Here is a 20390-nt window from a genome sequence, read left to right as displayed (position 1 = left end):
CACAGACTTGACGTTAGGGTTACAGAGGTCTTGCCCCAGGTTTATACTCAGTTTCCACGTGCTTTATGCATGTTTACACACACTTGGCTGAGAGTTAACACCACATTTACCTGTACTGTCCACACCGTGTCCACGCAGTTTACCTGTGCTTCAAAAACAGGGCGTGACATGTCTTTTGCACAGACTAGACCCGCTGCCTGCACCAGCCTTGCACAGCCACATGGCTTTACACCTGGTTTACACGCAGGTTGCAAAACCTTTGCACCCTGTTTGACAGGTTCACACATTCGGTGGGCGCCAGTCTACGCCTCGCTTCCACAGAACTGACAAGGAGTTTGCATAAAATACCCACTCGGCTTGCACATACCGTACCTAAAATGTACACCATGGTTACGTGGGACTTGCACTTGGTTTACTCAGGGTTACATGCTCTTGTGCATGTGGTTTAAACCCTGTTTAGAGGATGGTCATAAAACGGGTACACCCTGTTTCCGCATGCTTTACCCAGGGTTTAGCTATGGGGGCTGTTGCACGAGCTCACATTCTGTTTGCGTGTGCTTTACACGGCACTTACAATTGGCTTGAATGTAACTGACTCATGCTTTACCCAGACTGTACAACTCATTTGCATGGATTTGCATCTGCTTGACCCTGAATGGACCCACGCTTTACGGTGAGTCCGCAGGCCCTGTACACAAGCTGGTTTACCCAGCGCTTACGCCTTGTTCCTCCATTGTTTGCACGTGATTTACTCAGAGTTTGCACCTTGTTTACATAGGTTTGACCTGTAGTTGACGCCTTGGCTGAATACCGTTTACCCCTCGTTCACCCCTGCTTTACAGACAGCTTACGCTATGGTTACGCATTGCTTGCACCGCTTTTGCACAGAGTGTGCTCCTTGTTTGCACATGCGTGACACCGGTGCAACCAGGTGCAAATCAAAGTCTCCCCAGCCACTTGCTATAACACCCACCCCAACGGCGTCACTCCGGACACGCACTGAAAGCAGACGCTGGCTGCCACGTGTCTATATTAACTAGCATTGACGTGTATTGCATGTGATTCGTCATGTTATATGATACAGTATGGCACATGGTTTGCATATTTACTAACTATAGCGTGGACATGTAACTCACATGCTTAGCATGTGTTAGTGCACATGATCTCCATCCTTAGGAATCTCCTTCCTTAGAGGTTTTTAAGGCCTGGCTTGACAAAGCCCTGGCTGGGATGATTTAGTTGGGGTTGGTTCTGCTTTGAGCAGGAGGTTGGACTAGATACCTCCTGAGGTCCCTTCCAACCCTGATATTCTGTGATTCTATGATCTCTGCACATGGCTGTGGCAGACATATTTTTTAAATGTAGTAGCGGGAGACTTACATGTGATTTCCACACAGTTAACAAATGATTTACTCATGGGTAATGCATGCTTTGCTCATGCTTTACACAGTGGCTTACCCATGATTTGCATGAAGTTTGCACATAGTTTACTTGTGTTTTGCACTGTGTTTACTCATGGTTTGCATATGGTTTACTCATGCTTTACATATGGCTTACTCATGATTAGCATGTGTCTTGCACATCTGGCTTTCAAATGTTCACTCATGAATTACACATGCTTTGCATATGATTTTCCACACTGCTCACTCCTTGTTTGCAGGTGGTTTACTTGTCTACACATGATTTACTCATGGTTTACACATGCTTTGCACATGGTTTACTCATAGCGTACATGTACTTTAGATCTTATTCATTGTTTGCAAGTGCTTTGCATTGTTTACACATGGTTTACCCATTCACTGCTACAGACTAGGGACCGAGTGGCTAGGCAGCAGTTCTGCAGAAAAGGATCTAGAGGTTACAGTGGACGAGAAGCTGGATACGAGTCAACAGTGTGCCCTTGTTGCCAAGAAGACTAATGGTATTTTGGTCTGTATAAGTAGGGGCACTGCCAGCAGATCAAGGGACGTGATCATTCCCCTCTATTCAGCATTGGTGAGGCCTCATCTGGAGTACTGTGTCCAGTTTTGGGTCCCACATTACAAGAAGGATGTGGAAAAATTGGAAAGAGTCCAGCGGAGGGCAACAAAAATGATTAGGGGGCTGGAGCACATGACTTATGAGGAGAGGCTGAGGGAACTGGGATTGTTTAGTCTGCAGAAGAGAAGAATGAGGGGGGATTTGATAGCTGCTTTCAACTACCTGAAAGGGGGCTCCAAAGCGGATGGATCTATTCTCAGTGGTACCTGATGACAGAACAAGGAGCAATGGTCTCAAGTTGCAGTGGGGGAGGTCTAGGTTGGATATTAGGAAACACTATTTCACGAGGAGGGTGGTGAAGCACTGGAATGCGATACCTAGGGAGGTGGTGGAATCTCCTTCCTTAGAGGTTTTTAAGGTCAGGCTTGACAAAGCCATGGCTGGGATGATTTAGTTGGGAATTGGTCCTGCTTTGAGCAGGGGGTTGGACTAGATACCTCCTGAGGTCCCTTCCAACCCTGATATTCTATGATTTACTCGTAGCTTCCATATGCCTTGCACATTGTTCACGCGTGCTTCACATACGGGTTACCCATTGGTTACATGAGTCACTCGCTTACATCAGGTTTACAAAGTGTCTGCACACAGTTTGGCACTATTCGCCGACACGTCAGCCGGCCCTTTCACGTGGCTTGCACACGCTTACAAACTCAGCATCTAGTTTCGCTGTAACCACAAGGTAAAGCAAGTGAACAACCTTGCAAAACCGACAGAAACCGTTATTTCACTCACGGAAACTCAATATTAACACCAGGGGCTTTTAGCAACGGAAATAACAAAGTGTCAGAACCCGGGTGCCAAGGAAAGAATTCAGAAGCCGTATTCGGGGCTACGCACTCCAAAGACAGAGGAATATTGCCGAGTTACGTGGAGTGACTCCAGATTACCCCTAGGGGAGCTAAGATCCGAATCCAGCCCTGAGCTCCGAACCATTGTGCAACTTGGGCTTTGAGCGTTCCCATAATGCCCTGGGTGGAGGAAGCCATGTTTTTGTCCCATAATTCCATGCAAGCAGCACGAGCTTTCAGGCTGGCAAATGAACCCATTTACACATCCGAAGTCGGTTGAAATCTGCTCCCCTGCCTCACAGGAAACGCCCCCATTGCCAGGAGTCAGATCTCAACTCCTCCCACGTGCAAGGCCTCGGTCGCTCACCTGGCTTGAGACGGCCGAGCGGGACGGAACGGAAGAAGGAAGGATGGATGGAGGAGCATGGGGGTGGATGGAGGGATGGAGCTGTGGATAGAGGGATGGAGGAGTGTGTGTGGAGATGGATGGACAGACAGAGGGGTATATGGATGGATGGATGGAGTGTATGCAGGTGGATGGATGGAGGGGTATTTGGGGATGGTTGGATGGGTGGATAGCGGGGTGTGGAGTTGGATGGATGGATAGACAGACTGGGGGTGTGTTTGTGTGATGGATGGGGTATCTGGGAAGGGTGGATGGATAGACAGATGGACAGACGGAGGGTGTACCTGTGGATAGATGGATGGATGGAGGAGGTATTTGGGGATGATTGGAGGTGTGTGTGGGAGATGGATGGGTGGATAGCGGGATGTGGGAATGGATGGATAGACAGACCGAGGGGCGTGTGTGTGATGGATGGATGGAGGGGTTTGTGTGGGGATGGATGGACAGACGGAGGGGTGTATCTGTGAATAGATGGATGGGCGGGAGGGAGGGGTTTGTATGGGGATGGATGGGGTATCTGGGGAGGGTGGATGGATGGACAGGGATGTCGGGGACGGGTGGATAGCAGGTTGTGGGGATGGATGGATGGATGAGTATGTAGGCATATTGATGGATGATAGACGGAGTAGTGTCTGGGGATGGAAGGATGGAGGGAGGGGTTGTGTGGGGATGGATGGACAGATGGACAGAGGGGTGGATGGATGGATGGATGGATGGATGGAGGGGGTATTTGGGGATGGTTGGAGGGATGTGTGTGGGATGGATGGATGGAGGGAGGGATGGGCTTCTGTGGGGATGGATGGGGTATCTGGGAAGGGTGAAGTTTAGCTCCCTGCCCCGCCTCTTCTGCCTGCAGCCCCACCCACACTCCGCCCACACTCCGCCCCAGGCCATGCCCATATTCCACCTGCTCTGCCCCAGGCCCCGCCCCCGTGTGGCCCCCTCCCCGCTTGGCCTGCTCGCTGCTGCTTGCCGTGTCCCTCCTCTCCTCCCCCCTCTCCTCCAAGCTCCCCCCACCCACAGGGATGCCATGAGTGGCGGGTGGGGGGGGCCTCATTGGGGAGGGGTTGAGGAGAGGGACAAGGTGAGCGGCAGGGACCTCCGGGGGGTGGTGAATGGAGGGGATGGGAAGAGGCGGGGCGCAGGCGGGGCCACCACGTTCTGGCCACCATCCCAGAACGAAGCACAATCCCAGAGGCACCGATGCCAGACACCTCAGGATCCCCCCTGGGGCTTGGTCCCATGTGGAGGGGCCGAGCGTCGGCGCGGCTGACTCTCTGGAGCACCCCACTGCGGAGGGGCCGGGTAAGCACGTCGCTCGGTGGCCCCTTACGTGCCATGGACTGCCAGGCGGGAGAGGAAGTACTCGGAGCAGCGGGACAAAACTGATGCCAGCTGTGGGCGAGTTTTCCCTGCCGGGGCCCCCCAGCACCCGAAATGCAGCTGTGACAGCCGCCGGGGGCTGGCGGGCGGGACACATCCAAACGCTCTGTCCCGGTGTCGCCTGACCGCCCAAGAGCGCCGCTGGCTTCCAAACGAACCATTTAGCCTGGCCGGGATGACGGCCCCAGAGCTAATCAAGCTCCAGCTACATTCATGACGTGCTGGGGCGATTTGAACGGCACGGGAAGAGGAAAGCGGTGAGGAGCTCGCTCCAGATGCCAGTCCAACGGGCACGTTGGGTCATGAGAATTATCCAAGGCTCCGTCGCTCTCCGGGCGCGCGGCAGGAAGAACAGAGTCACGCTGAGCTCGAATGCAAAGAAGAAGGTGGTGGGGACGGAGCTAACCGCAGGTCGGGTCGGCGTTTGCTGGTTGTGTCCAGAGCTCAGTGACATGAGACTTTGGGTCAGGACAAGTTCTCCAGGGCAGCACGATGGCTGTTCGAATGTGACGGAACAATGCCGGGGGGCCGGGTGAAAACCAAACGAACACACGTCCGGCATGGCCGACGCCGACGCCAACACCCGTGGATGGTTCCTTCTTTCCACATGGCGATCACAGAGGGACAAGCGCTCGACACACGAGGATCTGCTAACTCCAGCTGAGATTTGTCTGTTAGGCGCCAGGGAAAACGCTGGCCCGAGGACGAAATCCACCTCGCGTTTGACGCGTATGCGGAGGAATCAATGGGAAATACTCCCGTAGAGGAGACCCCGCGGTGCGGCACCTGTCCGGCAAGAGTCAGTGACTCCACGGAGCTTCCCGACGGCCCAGCAAAGACGCTACACCGAGGCGGCGTTATCCTCGTTGCTTGCAGGACGAAGTCTCCAGCGTGGGAATTGGAAGGACTTGGCCGGCGCATGGCGTGATGCCGTGGTTTTCACCCTGGGCTCTGCAGGTTATGCCGATGGGGGCCGCGCCCCCCCTTCCAAACGAGTCTGGGTCTGCAAATGAGAAAAGGTTGCAGGGCACTGGGGTAACGCCAGTTGGCTTCAGCCCCCGGAGACTCTCTCGGGACGGCGGATACGGTCACCGCTGAGCTCCGCGCCAGCCCGGAGGCGTCCCGCCGCCGCGTTTCTCATGGGAAGTCCAGCACGATGCCCCGCGCAGGGCTACCGGGGGGTGCAGCCGTGCCATGGACAGGGGGAGCAGTTACACCTGCTGGTGAGAGGGCAAATGACCAAGTGGGGGAAAGGCTCCGGGAGAAGCCGGCTCCGTGGGTGCTGCGGGGCTGAAGCACCCACGGGGAAAAAATAGCGGGTGCTCAGCACCCACCAGCCACAGCTGTTCGGCGGGACCCCCAATCAGCTGTTTGGTGGGAGGTGGGAGGCTCTTGGGGGAGGGGGCGGAGCAGGGGTGGGAAGAGGGAGATCGAAGGTGGGGCCTCAGGGGAAGGGGCGGAGCCTCAGGGCAGAGTGGGAGGTGGGAAGAGGCAGATTGAAGGTAGGACCTCAGGGGAAGGGGCGGAGTGGGGGGAGGGGCCTCGGGGTAGAGTGGGGCATGGGAAGAGGGAGATCGAAGGCGGGACCTTGTGGGAAGGGGCGGAGTGGGGGGCGGGGCCTCAGGGCAGAGTGGGGGGTGGGAAGAGGCAGATCGAAGGCGGGACCTTGTGGGAAGGGGCGGAGTGGGGGGCGGGGCCTCAGGGCAGAGTGGGGGGTGGGAAGAGGCAGATCGAAGGCGGAACCTTGTGGGAAGGGGCGGAGTGGGGGGCGGGGCCTCAGGGCAGAGTGGGGGGTGGGAAGAGGCAGATCGAAGGCGGGACCTTGTGGGAAGGGGCGGAGTGGGGGGCGGGGCCTCGGGGCAGAGTGGGGGGCGGAGCACCCCCCCAGGAAATATAAAAGTCAGCACCTCTGGGATGGCTGAGCTCGGGGCACCGGGCACGGACGGGTCTTGGAGGCCGGATCATGGGGCCAGTGGTGTGTGATACATCCCGGGCTCCCGAATGGACGGGCGTGAAGCGGAGCCGGCGGCGGGGCAGCGTGAGGACGCGGCTCGCGGGGGACCCCCGCCGGCCGGGACGCTGGGGACTCTGTGGGGTGAGTCCTGCGTGCGAGGCTGAGCAAAGCAGGCCAGGGGCTAACGCGTCAGGAACGTCCCGGGGGCGCCCTGGGGTTCAGGGCAGAGGGGCCTTTCCCGCGATACCCAACTCGCCCCAGTGCCGACGACAGGTGTTAGCAAAACTGCCACCACCCGGCGGCCGCGGGGCTGGGAGCCAACGGGGGGGGGGGGGCAGCGGAGCGAGTGCGCCCCCTGCTGCAGAATGAATACAATTGAAATGACGATTCTGCAGATGTTCATGACTCCAATGACCCCCCCGCCCCTTGTGAGCGTGGACTGGCTTTGCCTAGACTATACTGCCCGACCGATGGGAGCAGAGAGCAGGGATGTGGGGATGGAAGGCTGAAGGCGGTGTATGGGGCTGGAGGGCGGGATGAATGGAGGGGTGTAGGGGGGATGGATGGGGGATGGGTGGGGTGTGTGGGGATGGATGAATGGACAGAGGGGCGTATCTGTGGATGGATGGAGGGGTGGGGGGCTGGAGAGATGGATGGACGCGACGGGGGATGGGTGGGGCGTGTGCAGTGAGAGGGATGGGGGATGGGCGGAGGTGTGGGGGGGCTGGATGGGGGATGGGGGCATGGATGGGGGGATGAGTTACACCCACCTACACCAAGATCTGAAGCTGTCCCAAGGGGGCCACACGCAGGAGGAAGGGAGCAGGGTCCTCCTAGGGCTTGACGGTTGTTGAGCCCATGACTGTGATGTCACCAGGGAGGGCGATTCTGGGACGGTGACATCAGAGACCAGGCTGATCCCATGACTCTGATGTCACCAGGGAGGGCGATTCCGGGACGGTGACATCAGAGACCAGGCTGATCCCATGACTGTGATGTCACCAGGGAGGGCGATTCCGGGACGGTGACATCAGAGACCAGGCTGATCCATGACTGTGATGTCACAGGCGCTGATGATGCCTGGACTCTAACATCAGGCTCAACGCTGGGCACCAGAGGATGCCGCCACCGAAGCAATGACATTACTGCGCCCCCTGCAGGTAGGAAGAAGAACACCCCCCCACACCCGCTCTCCCTCCCGCCAGCGTGAAGACCCAGTGAGCACGGTGGGAAACACAAGGGTCAGAGACCCCAACAAGCCGGGATTCCCAGAGACCCTAAACTGTCTAGCTCTCCAAGGTGCCCATCACCGCGGCACCTGGGTACCGCTCCTCCAGGCCCGGACCCATTGCACCAATGGGGAAACTGAGGCAGGGCGCGACTCGCCCAACGTGGCCCAGGAAGTGTGTGGCAGAGCCGGAAATAGAACCCAGGCGTCCGGAGGCCCAGGCAGCCTCCCTCTCTATCTGGGGTTCTGGCTGACACCGTAATACACCTAATAAATGGCACTCGAACGTATGGCGCCTGGTGCAATGGGGCCTGGTGCGATGGGGCACGACCGTCACACACCTGATCAATAATATTGACCGCTATTTAGTGAATCACCTTCATGACAGAGTTTTATGTTTGCTGGCACCGTAAAAATAAATAAATAAATAACGTCGCTAAATCTAGCGCCCGGGCAAGCTCGCTACGTTCCGACGGACACACTTGGAACAAAAGACATTCGCAATTGTTCTAAAAACCCAACGGCCCTTCCCAGGGGAGACCAAACCAAACCTTTGTCAACCTGGATTTTGTCTCCTGGACAAAACCAAACAAGCATATTTTTATACCGAACAATATCGGCTCCTAGAAATGAAATTCAAATAGCCAATGAGAAAAAAGACACTCAAGACAATACACTTAATACATAATAAATTAGGCGTTTAAATCCTTTAGACGCCTTTGGCCACCTCAGCCCTCAGGCCACTGCGCTTCGTTAAAAATCAAATCAAATAATAAAAAAAAAAAAAACCCTAAGGAAATTCCCAGGCCAAAAACTTGGGGACGTTTGTTAATATCTCAGTCAAGGTGACCAAGATTCTGTTTCTCAACCCAGCCCCGACTCAAATGTCTGATCCGATGCCGTTTTTTCTCCTGTTCTGTGTTGAGAAAAAATCCAGTGGGAATTTTTCCCCCACCGGAGTTTCAGGACGTTCCCCAGAGCAGATGGAAATTCTCCAGTGGAACTTTCTCCTTTTTCATTTCAAGATTTATTTCACAGTACGGAAAAATAAAGTTTTAAAAAAATATTTGTACCAAAACGGGAACAGAACGATGAGATCGACCCAAAATGACTCCCCTTCCAGAATTTCTTTTCACAGGAAGTTTCAATTTCGTTTGGCTCCGGTTTGGGAGTTTCAAAAATGGTGGATTTTCCTGCGAAAATGGAGGATCCGATTCCCACCCGGCTATCCCAAAACCGTGGGGTCTTTTGCGCCGTTCTCTGAAACGGCAACTCCCTGTGGGAGACGTGCCCCCCCCCCGAGCTGATCCGGGGCCATAGGGATGGAGGCAGGATACCAGCCTAGATGGGCCCATGGAATAACCCATCGTCCTAGGACCTTAGGATCAGTGATGGAGATGTTTACCAGGTAATACGCCTGGAATGAGCTCTGCCCTCATGCTGTATACATGCACACACATCTCTCCCAGGAGACCCTACAATAACAAACCAAGCCTGCACAGCCCCTGACACTCCCAGCAGACCCTACAATAATAAGCCAAGCCTGCACAGCTCCTGGCACTCTCAGCAGACCCTACAATAATAACCCAAGCAAGCACAGTCCCAAGCACTTCCTGGAGACCCTACAATAATCATCCTAATTTGCACAACCCCCAGCCATCCCAGAAGACCCTACAATAATAAGACAACCCTGCACCGCTCCCCAGCCCTCCCAGAAGACATTACAATAATACATCAAGCCTGCACAGCTCCTGGCATTCTCAGGAAACCCTACAATAATACACCAAGTCTCTACAGCCCAGCCAATCCCAGGAGGCCAAATAATAACAAGCCAAGCGAGCAACCTCCAGCACTTCCAGGAGACCCTGCAATAACAAACCAGTGTGTAATTCCTTCCAGCCAGCCCAAACCCTTATTACAAACAATAAAGGAAAGTCTTAGGTCAGGTTCATTAACTTAATTTCATTAAGGTGATAAATATCAATCTGTTATTGTAGGGTCTCTTGGGAAAGTTGATACTGAGTACCCTGGTTTTTTTATTATAGGGTCTCTTGGGATGGGTAGGGCTGTACACATGCTGGTTGGTTATTCTAGGGTCTTTCAAGAGGGGCAGGGATGTACACATGCTGGTTTGTTATTGTAGGGTCTCTCAGGAGGGGTGGAGCTGTACGTATACCAGGTGTTATTGTAGGGTCTTTTGGGAGGGGGAGAGCTGTACACATGCTGCTTTGTTACTGCACGGTCCCTCGGGATTGAGAAGGCTGTGCACATGCTGGTTTGTTATTGTAGGGTCTCTCGGGAGGGTTAGTGCTGTACGCATACCAGTTGTTATTGTAGGGTCTTTTGGGAGGGGGAGAGCTGTACACATGCTGTTTGTTATTTTAGGGTCTCTCTGGAGGGGAAGGGATGAACACATGCTAGTTTGTTATTGTAGGGTCTCTCAGGCAGGACAAGGCTGTACTCATGCTGGTTATTATTGTAGGGTCTGTTGGGCAGGACAAGGCTGTACACATGCTGGTTTGTTATTGTAGGGTCTCTGGGGCAGGACAAGGCTATACACATGCTGGTTTGTTATTGTAGGGTCTCTCGGGCAGGACAAGGCTGTACACATGCTAGTTTGTTATTGTAGGGTCTCTCATAAATGCCAGGACTGCATTTGCATTCTGTTACTCTAACGTCTCCCACAAGCAGATGGGATCGTCAAACTGGTACACCATCGCTGCAGCTGGGACTGAGTGGGCCCCTTCGTTATTGTAGGGTCTCCCGGTCTCCCGCCGCCAGGTCCCCACTTTGTGAACGACGACCCCGACTTTGCAAACGTTCGTCAGGCCCCAGGACAAGCCCCCCCCCCACGCCTCCTCCAGGCAACTGCTCGAAGCCTGAGCCCCATGAAGCCCACCCCAATCAGTCCCCTCCCTGTTGACTCACCCTGGCTCGAGGGCGGGGACGGAGAGGAGCAGATGAGACATCTCGGACCTGACCAGCCGCCCCACCATGCACGGAGAGAGGGAAGGGGATCTCCTCAGCTGAAGAGACGGGTGGTTTCAACGCTCAGCTATAAGCCTTCCTCCGTCCAGAGCTGGGGAGCTGGCCAGCTCAGAGGGGCGTGTGAGCCCCCTCGTGCCCCGAGTGCCGGGACGGAGCAGAATCAAGGTGCTGAATTCAAATCGCCAGGTGGCAGCCAGCTTCCAACTCTGTCTTCTCCAAGCCGGGGGTGGGGGGAGGGGAAACGATTGAAAACTCTCAGCCCCCAAAACTTTGTGACCCCAGGGAATTCCCAGGCAAAACCAGCACCGGCTGAAGGCAATTTGCAGGCCACAAAACCTCGTGAACGATGAAAATTGCCAGGTGACGGAATTTATTAGCTGAAAAAATTCCTGCTGGGGCAAATCGCTGGATTAAGTGAGGGGGTTCCAAAGAGGATGGAGCTCGGCTGTTCTCAGTGGTGGCAGATGACAGAACAAGGAGCAATGGTCTCAAGTTGCAGTGGGGGAGGTCTAGGTTGGATATTAGGAAACACTATTTCACTAGGAGGGTGGTGAAGCACTGGAATGGGTTACCTAGGGAGGTGGTGGAATCTCCTTCCTTAGAGGTTTTTAAGGCCCGGCTTGACAAAGCCCTGGCTGGGATGATTTAGTTGGGAATTGGTCCTGCTTTGAGCAGGGGGTTGGACTAGATACCTCCTGAGGTCCCTTCCAACCCTGATCTTCTATGATTCTATGAATTCACAGCTAAAAGGGGGGTATTTTTTGGTTTGGTTTGTTCACTAAGGAAATTCACAAAAAACTCGCTGGATTAAGGAAAGGCTCACCCCGAAAGCTCAGTAAACCAGGGAAATTCTCACCCCAGAAAACTTCATGAAGGAAATTGTCTTTACCCCAGTTCTGGGGTGCAGATTTAAGCCCTGTGAACTAGGAAAGCCTGAAACCTGCAGAAACTAGGGAAAGTCTGAGCCCCTAAAACCTTTGTGAACTAAGGAGATTCTCAAGCCAAACCCAGTGTGAATTAGGAGAAGTCTCAGCCCACAAAACTTTGTGAACTAAGGACATTTCTAGCTTCAAACCTGTGTCAACCAGGGCCAGTCTCAGCCCCAAAAAGGCTGCGAACTAGAAAAATTCACAGCCTCAAACCTGTGTAAACAAGGGTCAGTCTCAGCGCAAACATTTTTTGTGAATTAAGGGTTTTCAGTCCAAAAAACTTTGTGAATGAAGGGTGTTTTCAGCCTCAGACCTGTGCAAACCAGGGTAATTCTCAGCCCCAAAACTTTGCAAACTAATTAATTCGCAGCCACAAACCTGTGTAAACAAGGACCAGTCTCAGCCCGAAAACCTTTGCGAAGGAAGGAAATTTTCAGCCTCAGATCTGTGTAAACCAAGGGAATTCTCAGCCCGGAAAACTTGGTGAGCGAAGGAAAATCTCAGCCCGGAAAGCTTCATGAAATCAGGAAATTCAGAGTCCAAAACCTGTGTAAACAAGGGTCATTCTCAGCCCAAGAAACGTTGTTCGCTGAGGAATTTTTCAGCTCCAAACTAGGGAAATTCTCCACTCGAACACTGCGTGTGGTACAGACAGGCCCGGCTCCCAACATCTGCAAAAGCCAGCGAAGCTCGTCTGTCCCGGCAGCTGAGAACCGCAAACTCTCCCAGAGCAGGGGAACAACCCCTCACCACAAGCCCTATTGCGGAGGCCCCCACGGGGCACAGAAGCACTGGCCGTTAACCCTTGAAAACCCTGTGTCTTTGCAGGTCAGTTTGTTTGTCCTTTTAGAACAAGTCCGGCTGGAAGTGTCTGGGATGAAAGTGACGGGAAATGGCCGTAGAAAGAAATGCATATTTTTTTTTGTCGTTTTTTTTTCTTTTTTCACGTTTCCCTCACAGTGCTGGGGTTCTCGATAGGATTTGTTTCTTTGTTTTCTCTCTTCGTCTCTCCCGGAAAGGAGAAGGTCTCTCTGGCGCGCTCTCCGCCCGAGCCTCCTCTCCTTCCGCCGCCTCTGCCGAACACGCTAGATCTTAAACAGGAGAGTCACAAAGGCAGACGACAGCAAGCCCAGGAACAAGGGGGACTCCATCCCGGTCACGGCTACGTTTTCCACAGAACCGGGGCCTGGCGAAAGAAGAAAGAGGATCTCACACCAGGGACAAGACTTTCAAGGGCCTGGGGGCACCAAGGGTGATTTTCAGAAGCATTTGAAGTACTTCACTGGCCTTTAGCATTTTAGAGGAAGGTGGTTTAGATTGGGGGGGCCGGGAGCCAGGATTCCTGGGTTCTGTCCCTGGTCTGGGAGGGGAGTGGGGTCTAGTGGTTAGAGCAGGGGGGCTGGGAGCCAGGACTCCTGGGTTCTATCCCTGGTTTGGGAGGGGAGTGGGGTCTAGTGATTAGAGCAGGGGGGCTGGGAGCCAGGACTCCTGGGTTCTATCTCTGGTTTGGGAGGGAAGTGGGGTCTAGTGATTAGAGCAGGGGGACTGAGAGCCAGGACTCCTGGGTTCTATCCCTGGTTTGGGAGTGGAGTGGGGTCTAGTGATTAGAGCAGGGGGGATGGGAGCCAGGACAGTCTATCTAAATGTTACTATACCCCATATGGGGGTTTATGGCTGGGCCAGTCTTGAAAGATAGAGGGCAGGGCCAGCTGTGAATTATGGGCGGGGCTGTTGGGGCCACTGGTGAAGGACAGTAGGCGGGGGCTGTGGGGAATGGTGGGTGGGCCAGCGGTGAATGACAGTGGGCAGGACCAGCCGTTGTATAGGGCAGGGGGACGTACGTATCAGCCGCAGGCTTGCATTGGAGACCCCCAGATTGTTGGAGGCCAGGCAGCTGTAGTTCCCATAATGCCGAGCGGTGACGTTGTCGATGAGCAGCATGGAACGCGTGCGCTCATTCCGGATCCGCAGCCCCTCGAGGCCCCCGAAGAGTCTGCTGGGTCGGGGGCAAAGAGGGGGGAGCATTACAAGATCTCACAGTTTCACACCTGGTAGGGGATTTATCAGCAAACCAGCATGAAACACGACAAACTACAGAAGCGTCTGGGCTAGAGGGGGCTGCGGGTCGGGAGTGAGGGGCACCGGCAGAGATGGGGGAGACCAGGGCTGGGCTAGCAGGGGGCTGCGGGTCAGGAGTGAGGGGCACCTGACAACCAACCTGACAAAGTAACAACCCACCGAACAACCATCCCAACAACCCCAAACCAACAACCGATCCAACACACCAACAACCAGCCCAAGAACCAACCTAACCAACCAACAAACAACAGACCCAGCAAACAACCCAACCTGCCAACAACCAATGCACCAAACAAAACCAGGAAACCACCAAGCAACCCAATAGATCAACCAACCATTAACTAGCAACCACCAAGAACCCTGATATCAAACAGCCAACTAACCAATCGACAAGGAACTCAGGTGTCAAACAACAATAGTAACCTACAAACCAACAATCAACCCAACAGCCAACCAGCCATCTGAATAAACCAACAATCAAATGACCCAAAATACCAACCATCAACCCAACAACCAACCCAACACACCAACAACCAATTCAACCAACCATCAATTCACTATCCCAACAACCAACCCAACGCACCAACAACCAACTCAACAAACCATCAATTCATTATCCCAACAACCAACCCAACACACCAGCAACCAACCATCAATTCACTAACCCAACAACCAACCCAACACACTAACAACCAACTCAACCAACCATCAATTCACTATCCCAACAACCAACCCAACGCACCAACAACCAACTCAACAAACCACCTGTGATAAATAAAAGGGGGGGGGGGAGCTCCCTTTGATGGAAACCCAGCCAGCCAGTTAGCTGTAAAATCCCTCTTGGTCTGTTCCCTGCTTGCTTTATCTGAAAAGGGTTAAAAAGTCCCCCAGGTAAAGAAAAAAAAAGTGGGCACCTGACCAAAAGAGCCAATGGGAAGGTAGAACTTTATAAAATGGGGAAAGAAACTTTCCCTTTGTCTGTTGGTCTCTCTGGGCTGCAGGGACAGGAGCAGCCATGCTAATAGCAGAAATGCTGTGTAAGGTGTGAACCAGGTATGAAAAATTATTTTCCATACCTGGAAGGAATCATTGGGACTGGGAATGTTTAAATATACGCGATCAGGTTTATTTCTTTATTTTGGCTTGTGGACCCCTCTGTGCTAACCCCAGATGCTTTTGTTTGCTTGTAACCTTTAAGATGAACCCCCAAGAAAGCTATTTTGGGTGCTTGATTTTTGAAAGGGTTGAGGGTGCCCCACAGGGAGGAACTCCCAAGTGCCTCTTCGTGGGTCCAAGGGGTTTTTTGCATTTGGATGGTGGCAGCGTTTACCAAGCTAAGGTCAGAGAGAAGCTGTAACCTGGGGAGTTTAATACAAGCCTGGAGTGGCCTGTATGAATGTTTAGAATCCTTGTGGGCCCCACTTCTTGGGAAAAATTGGGATGTCTGGTTATCAGGAGCAAGTGTTAAATCTCTGGAGGATCTGTCTCTCCTAATGCAAATGGAGCAGTTCTTAGAGGAGGTTCCTGAGGAAATCGAAAGGTACATCCTAGATGGGAAGCCCAAAACTGTACCGAGGTGAGGGAGATCGGAACCAAATGGGTGGAGCTGGCGGAGAAGAAGAAAGCTAGTAGCAGTTGGTGCGGATACCAGAAGGGGCAACCCGAGACAACCCCCACCATTGGGGTCAGCCCAAAGCCCACCTCACAAGGAGGAGACCTCCACACAGCCATGGAGACCACAGATGCCCTCTTGTCCCACTACCTCACTCTCCAACCACCCACCTCACCCCAGCCCACAGTCAGCCGGGCGATGCTTCAAATGTAATGAGCATGGGCATGTAAAGGCCAACTGCCCCAAGAGCACCAGCCGACTACAACTAATCACCCCGGGGTCCCACCAAGAGCCTTCAGGCCCAGATGCCTCGCAAATACCCCCAGAGCGAAGGGAAACTGTGAGTGTGGGCGGGAGGAAGATTGCTGTGTGGAGAGACACTGGAGCACAGGTGTCAGCTATCCACCAATCCCTGGTGGACCCCAAATTCATTGACCCGGAGGCCCAAGCGACGGGGCAACCCTTTAAGCCAACTGTTTTAACTTGCCGACAGCCAGGTTGCCTGTCCAATACAAGGGCTGGTCAGGACTATGGACTTTTGCAGTCTATGACGATTATCCCATTCCCATCTGCTGGGAGAAGTCTTAGCCAACCACGTGAGGCTAACAAAACGGGTGGGGATGGTAACCCGCAGCCAGGCTAAACGGGCCTCCACAGCTAACTCCATTCCTGAGCCTCCTACAGGGACCCAGCCAGAGATGGTGGAACCAGGCCCCAGACCAGAGTCTAGGGCAGCGGTTGTAAATCCAGCCCAAGGATTGGAACTGGTGGAGCAGTGAGCACCGGAGCTGTGCTTCCAACCCCACCAGAGTCAGGGGAACCAGCACCAAAGGGCGCCACAGAGCCTGTACCTGCAACAGCAGCTACACCGGCGCAAGAGGCTCAACCGGAGCCTGAAATACAACCCAGTGCACTGGTGGAGAGCGGTTCACAGTCGACGGAGACACCCCCCAGCACCTGCATCGCTTCCAGTGGGACCAAGCCCAAGTCCCCAACCGAGCGAGGAACTGATGTCTCCAGCATCAATGGAGAAGTTCCAGGCAGAGCAGGAAGCGGATGAGAGACTCAAGGGAGCTTGGACGGCGGCACAGAACGACCCACCGCCTCTCAGCTCTTCTAATAGGTCCATTTTTGTTATAGAAGGGGGACTCTTATACAAGGTGACCCTTTCGGGTGGGCACAAGGAGGACTGGCGTCCTCAGAGACAGTTGGTAGTTCCAACTAAGTACAGGGAAAAGCTCTTGAGCTTAGCCCACGATCACGCTAGTGGCCATGCTGGCGTGAACAGGACCAAGGACTGTTTGGGGAAGTCCTTCCACTGGGAGGGAATGGGCAAGGATGTTTCTACCTGTGTCTGGTCTTGTGAGGTGTGCCAACGAGTGGGAAAGCCCCAAGACCAGGTCAAAGCCCCTCTCCAGCCACTACCCAGAATTGAGGTTCCATTTCAGCGAGTAGCTGTGGATATTCTGGGTCCTTTCCCAAAGAAGACACCCAGAGGAAAGCAGTACATGACTTTCATGGAGTTTGCCACCTGATGGCCGGAAGCAGTAGCCCTAAGCAACACCAAGGCTAAAAGCATGAGCCAGGCATTGGCAGACATTTTTGCCGGGGTAGGTTGGCCCTCCGACATCCTTACGGATTCAGGGACCAACTTCCTGGCAGGGACCATGAAACGTCTTTGGGAAGCTCATGGGGTGAACCACTTGGTTGCCACCCGTTACCACCATCAAACCAATGGCCTGGGGGGACACAGAGCAACCATGCTAATAGCAGCAATGCTGTGTACGGTTTGAATCAGGTATGAAAATTCACGAAGGAATCACCGGGACAGGGAATGTTTAAATAGACACGATCAGGTTAATTTCTTCATTTTGGCTTGTGGACTCCTCTGTGTCCTCTGGGTGGTGGCAGCGTTTACCAAGCCAAGGTCAGAGAGAAGCTGTAACCTTGGGAGTGTAACACAAGTCTGGAGTGGCTGGTATTAATGTTTAGAATCCATGCAGGCCTCCACCTTCTGCACTCAGAGTGCCAGAGTGGGGAATCAGCCCTGACACCATCAATTAACTAACCCAACAACCAACCCTGCAAACCAGCCACCAACCAACTGACCAAACATACCAACAACTAACCAACAACCGACCACCTACACAAACCATCAATCAACCAGCCCAACAACCGACCATCTACACAAACCATCAATCAACCAGCCCAACAACCGACCATCTACACAAAACATCAATCAACCAGCCCAACAACCAACCAACAACCGACCACCTACACAAACCATCAATCAACCAGCCCAGCAACCAACAACCGACCATCTACACAAATCATCAATCAATCAGCCCAACAACCAACCCCAGAAACCAACTGACTCAACAGATCAATACCAATAAGCAACCCTTCAACCAACTCAACAAACCAACAGCCAACCAAGTCAACAAACCATCAGTCAACCAACCCAATGTAGCAACGATCATCCAACAACCAACACAAAAAAACAGCAACGACAGAGAGCCCCGGAAAGGGGATTAAATCGTTCCTGGAGGAGACTCTCACAGCTCAGATCTCACTGGGAGGGGAATTTTGACATTCAGTCTACCACAGATCACATGATGCTTCATGGCCAACGAGAAGCCAGAGGGTAGCTGATTGGACGTCAGTCACCCCTGGGGCAGGCCAACAGGGCCCGTTCTTGGAGGGGGTGGGCGTGGCGGGGAAGGAGGGTCACTCACTGCTTGTCATCCTTGAACCACTCGAATTCAGCAGGGGGCACGGCCATGGCCTCACATCTCAGCAGTGCTGGCTTCCCCATGGGGGGATAGGCGTCCTTCACGTCCTTGATGGTGGGAGGGTCTGAGAGGAGAAAGCGAAGGAATTAAAGGAGAGGAGCTGGCGCCCCCTAGAGGGGAAAGGCCCCAAATTCCATTGCCTGCCCCACTGAGCCAGCCAGTCTCCGCCTTGAGGCTCGACGGGAGCCGGCGCCCCCTAGAGGGGGAAGCCCAAACGTTGACTCACAGTTGACTGTGATCAGGACCCTCTTGCTGTCGGCCAGAGAGACACCGTTGGCCGTGACGCACTCGTATTCCCCAGCCTGCTGCCTGTTGATCTCGGTGATTTCCAGATATTCCCCTTCGCTGGTGAACCCGTCTGTGTGTGGGGAGGAGATGTGGAGCGGGGGGGAGACAGACACAAACACAGACTTACACACGAGAAAAAAAAACACACAACAACACAACAGTTATCAACACCTCCTGAGGTACGGCCACCACCTGCCAGGGCTGGGCCAGCAGGGGGCTGCAGGTCGGGAGTGAGGGGCACCGGCCGAGCTGCAGGGTGTCGGGGTGCCCAGGGGGCTGCGGGTCGGGAGTGAGGGGCACCGGCCGAGCTGCAGGGTGTCGGGGTGCCCTGGGGGCTGCGGGTCGGGAGTGAGGGGCACCGGCCGAGCTGCAGGGTGTCGGGGTGCCCAGGGGGCTGCGGGTCGGGAGTGAGGGGCACCGGCCGAGCTGCAGGGTGTCGGGGTGCCCAGGGGGCTGCGGGTCGGGAGTGAGGGGCACCGGCCGAGCTGCAGGGTGTCGGGGTGCCCAGGGGGCTGCGGGTCGGGAGTGAGGGGCACCGGCCGAGCTGCAGGGTGTCGGGGTGCCCAGGGGGCTGTGGGTCGGGAGTGAGGGGCACCAGCCGAGCTGCAGGTTGGGAGTGAGGGGCAGCAGGTCGAGCTCCTGTCTGATTCCTCCATGACAGCTCCAGGTCCCCCCAGCCCCTGCTCCACCCGGATCCCCTCTTTCCTCAGCCCGCCCAACCTCCCTCCCTCCACATCCCGGCAAATCCCCCACCATCTCCCCCTGCCCTGATCCACCCCCCGCATTGTCCCCTCTCCCAATCATCCCCCGCCTACTCCTCCCCTCCCCCTCCTCTCTCACCTTCCCCCCCACCATCTGCACATCGCCCCCTCCCCGGCCCGCTCCCTCTTACCTCTCAGCTGTCTCCAGGTCACGGTGGGCTCTGGTTTGCCCGTGGCCATGCACAGCAAACTCACGTCACTCCCCTCGTTCACCGTCACGGCCGAGGAGATGTTTGTGATCCGAGCCGGCACTGCGGGAGGTGGGGGGGGGGGGCAGGGGAGAGCAGTGAGAGCAGCGCCAGCCTCCGAACTCTGGGGGCGCCCTCCTCTCTGAGCCCCCATGCCTGGTGCTAGGGGTTGACCGAGTGGGGCTGGTACCCAGACGCCCCACCCCAGAGGTGGCCGCATCTCAGAGCCAGGCAAGGGGTCCCTGTATAACCAGCCCCTGTGTCCCACCCCAGAGGTGGCTGCATCCCAGCACTGGGCGAGGGGTCCCCGTATAACCAGCCCCTGCACCCCACCCCAGAGGTGGCTGCATCCCAGGGCAGGGTGAGGGGTCCCTGTGTAACCAGTCCCTGTGCCCCACCCCAGAGGTGGCCGCATCTCAGTGCCGGGCGGCACAGGGGGTGTTAACATTGGACTGCCCCCCCCATGGGACAATTTGGTAGAAAAGCCAAAAAAAGCCGCCCCTTGACGTGAGTCTCCCCCAGCCTCGCTAACAAGGCCCATTGTGCGAGCTGATTGGCCGAACGACGAGGGCCGCAGCCAATAAGGGCGAAGCGGCGAACAGCTGCGGCAGGGATCCCGCAATTGTCCCCCCCCCCCCGGATCTAATCAGGCTCCATTGTCCCCACTTCCTGGCGCCGCAGGCACCTGGGGGGCAGCAGCTGAGCCGGCAAAACCTCCAAACGGTGCCTGGCTCCAATCACACGGGGCCGGGTCTCCAGGGCCCCTGGCCTGGGCCTGAAATGCAGCCAGTTCTGGGGTGGGGCGTAGGGGCACTGATGTCCCAAACTCAGCCCCAAGTGACAGGGTCCTGGGCGGGGGGTGGGGGCGTCGCAGGCACTAGGGACGGACACACACGTGGGTCCAGCACCAGCCCTACAGCAGGAGACAGCCCTGCCCCTGCTGGGACCCCCTCC

General features: G+C 55.0%; 1 protein-coding gene across 3 annotated transcripts in view; it reads right to left on the bottom strand.

The window, feature by feature from the left end:
- Window positions 1–11140: 11140 nt before the first annotated feature.
- The window catches only part of IGLON5 (IgLON family member 5), a 34955-nt gene continuing 25705 nt past the window's right edge, over window positions 11141–20390 (bottom strand). Inside the window, exons 4-8 of one of the 3 annotated variants that reach the window (XM_005293920.5) lie at window positions 19380–19499; window positions 18426–18557; window positions 18143–18263; window positions 13558–13712; window positions 11141–12902 (exon numbers count right to left, since the gene is read on the bottom strand). In XM_005293920.5, the coding sequence (XP_005293977.1) occupies window positions 12802–12902; window positions 13558–13712; window positions 18143–18263; window positions 18426–18557; window positions 19380–19499 (629 nt within the window). In that variant the 3' untranslated portion in view covers window positions 11141–12801. The remainder of the gene's footprint in view (window positions 12903–13557; window positions 13713–18142; window positions 18264–18425; window positions 18558–19379; window positions 19500–20390) is intronic. The other 2 variants (XM_005293921.5, XM_042847638.2) reach the window with 2 other exon arrangements.

This window comes from Chrysemys picta, chromosome 20, assembly GCF_011386835.1.
Source record: "Chrysemys picta bellii isolate R12L10 chromosome 20, ASM1138683v2, whole genome shotgun sequence".
Taxonomy (NCBI): domain Eukaryota; kingdom Metazoa; phylum Chordata; order Testudines; family Emydidae; genus Chrysemys; species Chrysemys picta.
The sequence above is the reverse complement of the archived record's forward strand: the minus strand, read 5'-3'. Positions and strand labels throughout refer to the sequence as shown.